At 37.3% G+C, this 3,796-nt stretch overlaps 1 protein-coding gene across 1 annotated transcript; it reads right to left on the bottom strand.

The window, feature by feature from the left end:
* On the bottom strand, positions 1 to 2,166 carry LOC141618819 (uncharacterized). Its single transcript, XM_074435889.1, has one exon. The coding sequence runs from the start codon at positions 2,164 to 2,166 to the stop codon at positions 1 to 3; it is 2,166 nt and encodes a 721-aa protein (XP_074291990.1).
* Positions 2,167 to 3,796: the final 1,630 nt, after the last annotated feature.

Genomic DNA, 3,796 nt, shown 5'->3' on the forward strand with positions numbered 1-3,796 from the left:
CTAAACCGATACATTACGATCAAAACCCTCATATACAACATCTTCATCAAAACTATCCACATCCCGCCTACTCCTTACGGATAAAACAACTGACCAATTTTTATCTTTTGGATCGGTCACATAAAACACTTGTTTGGCTTGTGTGGCTAAAATGAAAGGATCTTCCTTATGTCCACTTTTATCAAGATTCACCAAAGTGAATCCTAATTCATCCTTACGGACACCGGTATTAGTTTGACACCATTTGCACCAAAAAACAGGGATATCGAAATCTGTGTAATCTAACACCCAAATCTCTTCAATAACTCCGTAATAATGCATCTTACTTAAAATTGGATTCTTATCTTTTGAACTAGAAAAGTGCATGGCTTCAGCTTCTACACTTACCCCACTATTTTGCATCGTACTCTTGTCATCTTGCTCACGAGTGTAAAAGGTGCACCCATTAATGGCATAACCACTATAAGAAGATGCATATGTATTTGGGCAGAAACAAAGCCTTCTTAATCTAGAAGAAATATAATCAGGATATTTTTGCAAGTCTTCTATCACTCGACCCTTGAACCATGCTCGAAATGTCTTGTTGTGCTCATTTCCGATCCACATCTCGGTTTTATTTCGATGCTTGTCCCTCAAGAAAACCATGTGTTCCTCAATGTACGGTTGTACCTCATCCTCGTTATGAAGGACATATGTGTGTGCTCCATGCCACTTATCAAATGCCATATCTTGACGAACATGGCCCCTAAGACCTTTGCCCTTCATCCACTCACTATGTCGATTCTTAGGGATCCCAAGTATCTCAGAATTTGATAAGTGTGTATAACAATAAGAAAGTGCTTCATCGATGATGGCACGCTCGGCAATGCACCCTTCAGGACGATATCTATTAGACGTATAATCCTTATATACTTTCATCAATCTTTCAAAAGGATATTGATACCTTAAGTAAACAGGTCCTAGATACTTGATCTCTCTTACCAAGTGTACGGTCAAATGAACCATGATTGTAAAAAATGAAGGAGGAAAGTACATTTCGAATTGACAAAGAGAAGTGACAACTAAATTTTGCAAATCCTCTAACTCTCCAGGATCAATAACTTTGCTACATATGGCATTAAAGAAAAAACAGAACTTGGTTATGGCATATCGAACCTTTGTAGGTAAAATGTTACGTATGGCCACAACTAGTAATTGTTGCATCAAAGTATGACAGTCGTGAGATTTTAAACCAGTAAGCTTGAGATCTCGCATTGATACGAGGCTACTAATATTCGAAGAATATCCCTCTGGCACTTTAACACCATGCAAACATTCACAAAACTCTATTTTCTCCTTTTTTGAGAGTGTATGGGCAGCAGGAGGCAAATAAGTCCGTCCTCCCTTCTCTTGCGGGGCCAACTCGGGTCGAATTTTCATATCCACCATATCCTTCCTAGCTGCCACATTGTCTTTTGACTTATTTGGGACATTCAAAAGAGTGTTGATAATATTATCACAAACATTCTTTTCGATATGCATAACATCCAAACAATGTCTTATGGAGAGTTCCCGCCAATATGGGAGTCGTTCAAAAAGAGGAGACATCTTCTTGTATCCCCGTGATGCTAATTTAGAACCCTTCTTCCCATATGTAATTTTAATATCTTTCACCTTTTGATATACATCATGACCGCTTAATATCTTAGGACATGGACGATGATCAGGTTTTCCATTGAAAGCTTTTTGTTGCTTGCGATACGAATGATCTTCCTCCAAAAATTTACGGTATCCTAAGAAAGCTTGCTTTCTAGAAAACCTCAAATAAGAAGAGTCAACATCTTCTGCACACAAGGGGCACGCCTCTTTCCCATGCACAGTATGTCCACAAAGATTACCGTATGCAGGAAAATCAGATATAGTGCATAATAACATTGCTTTCAAATTGAAAAAACTATTTTGGTACGCATCAAAGACTTCTATTCCTTCATCCCATAGTGTTCTCAAATCGTCAAGAAGGGGCGCCAAGTAAACATCTATATCATTACCCGGTTCTTTGGGACCAGAAATCAATAAGGACAGCATCAAATACTTCCTTTTCATGCACACATATGGAGGTAAATTGTAAATAGCTAAAAGCACAGGCCAAGTGCTATGTTGACTACTTAAATTCCCAAAAGGATTCATCCCGTCAGTAGAGAGTGCAAGTCGAAGATTTCTGGGTTCTTTCCCGAATTCGGGATACTTGGAATCAATGTGTTTCCACTCTAAACCATGTTGGGTGTCTCAACTTGCCATCATTAACTTTTGCATTTTTATGCCATGTCAACAACTTTGCATCTTCCTTATTCGCAAAGAGTCGTCGCAACCTGGGTATTATCGGAAAATACCACAAAACTTTTGCTGGGATCCCCTCCTTCTTTTTATATCGCCATTCATTACAAACTGGACAATGAGTGAAACTCTCATATTCCTTGCGATATAATATACAATCATTAGGGCATGCATGAATCTTCACATATTTCATACCAATTCCTCTAAGTATCTTCTTGGCCGCATATGTACGATTAGGAAGAACATTATCTTCTGGAAGCATGTCCTTCAATAATTCGAGAAGGTGGGTAAAACTTTTATCACTCCACCCATTTGTTGCTTTCAAATTATATAGCTTAACAACGGCTGACAATTTTGTATAATTCTTACAACTCTTATACAAAGGCATTTCAGCGTCTTTTAGCTTCTCTAATACAATGCTTGTGATGTCATCTAAATTAGTAACATCGGGTTCTTCATCTTCACCTAGAATGTCATCTATATCAGCGGGATCTTGACCTAGGTAAGGGTTATCTTCTTCAAGACCGTCTTCAATTAACCGATCTCGTAATATTTTTTCTAATTCATCGTCATCAAACTCGTCATCGGACACAGAATTCATATCACAAGAATTCATATCCCAGTCCGAATCTTCCAGTGAGTCGATACCTTTTCTCGTAGGAAGACTTCCCCCTCAATCTCGAGTCTCTCCCATATTTTCCTCCATTCTCTGTACCACTCTAGACTCCCCATGAAACCTCCAAAGTTTATACTTTGAATTAAATTTATTCTTTTCTAAATGGATTTTAACATCCGAGAAGCTCATATATTTGATATTCAGACACATTTCACAAGGGCATGGCATATTAGACTTGTCTTTCACATTCTTTCTAACGAATTCATAAAATTCAGCTAAACCGGCATCATATTTAGGATCACCTCTTTTCCCATCCATCATCCACGTACGATCCATATTGGTCTATATAATAGAAAAAAGCAACTAATATTACAAATATATTTAATTTCACACTATATATGGGATACGGGCACTTGTTTTAAAAACTGATAGAGCCGCTCTTTTGGAGCATGAAAATAGACAAACATAGAGAAGTGCAAATGAAAAAGAGACCGACAACAGAATAGAGTAAAATCAAGCACATCTTAATCGATAAAGTAGCTAGTCTTAATAGACAATACACGGATGATTCAGGTCATAAACATGGCTAAAATTTATTTTGCTTTCTTTGGACTGATGGCTCCTAATCGATTATGAATAATATAGTGGTGAACTAAATTTTATTCATGCCCAATATTTTCCTTGTGAACTTAAAAAAAATTGAAAATCATTAGAAATGATTGAGCACTGAGAAAACAAGTTTTGAGACATACAGAGAGTAAACTGCTCCTCATAAAGTTTTAATCACATTTAATTTAAATCTCATAGATACAATGACATCATTACCCATTGCCTAAAAGACTCCCGCATCTCCCATATATGACCCTG

Source organism: Silene latifolia, chromosome X (genome assembly GCF_048544455.1).
Source record: "Silene latifolia isolate original U9 population chromosome X, ASM4854445v1, whole genome shotgun sequence".
Classification (NCBI taxonomy): Eukaryota; Viridiplantae; Streptophyta; class Magnoliopsida; order Caryophyllales; family Caryophyllaceae; genus Silene; species Silene latifolia.

What these genes read in the sequence shown, in the direction of transcription:
- LOC141618819 (XM_074435889.1), bottom strand. Translation starts at nt 2,166, where the DNA reads ATGAATCCTTTTGGGAATTTAAGTAGTCAACATAGCACTTGGCCTGTG.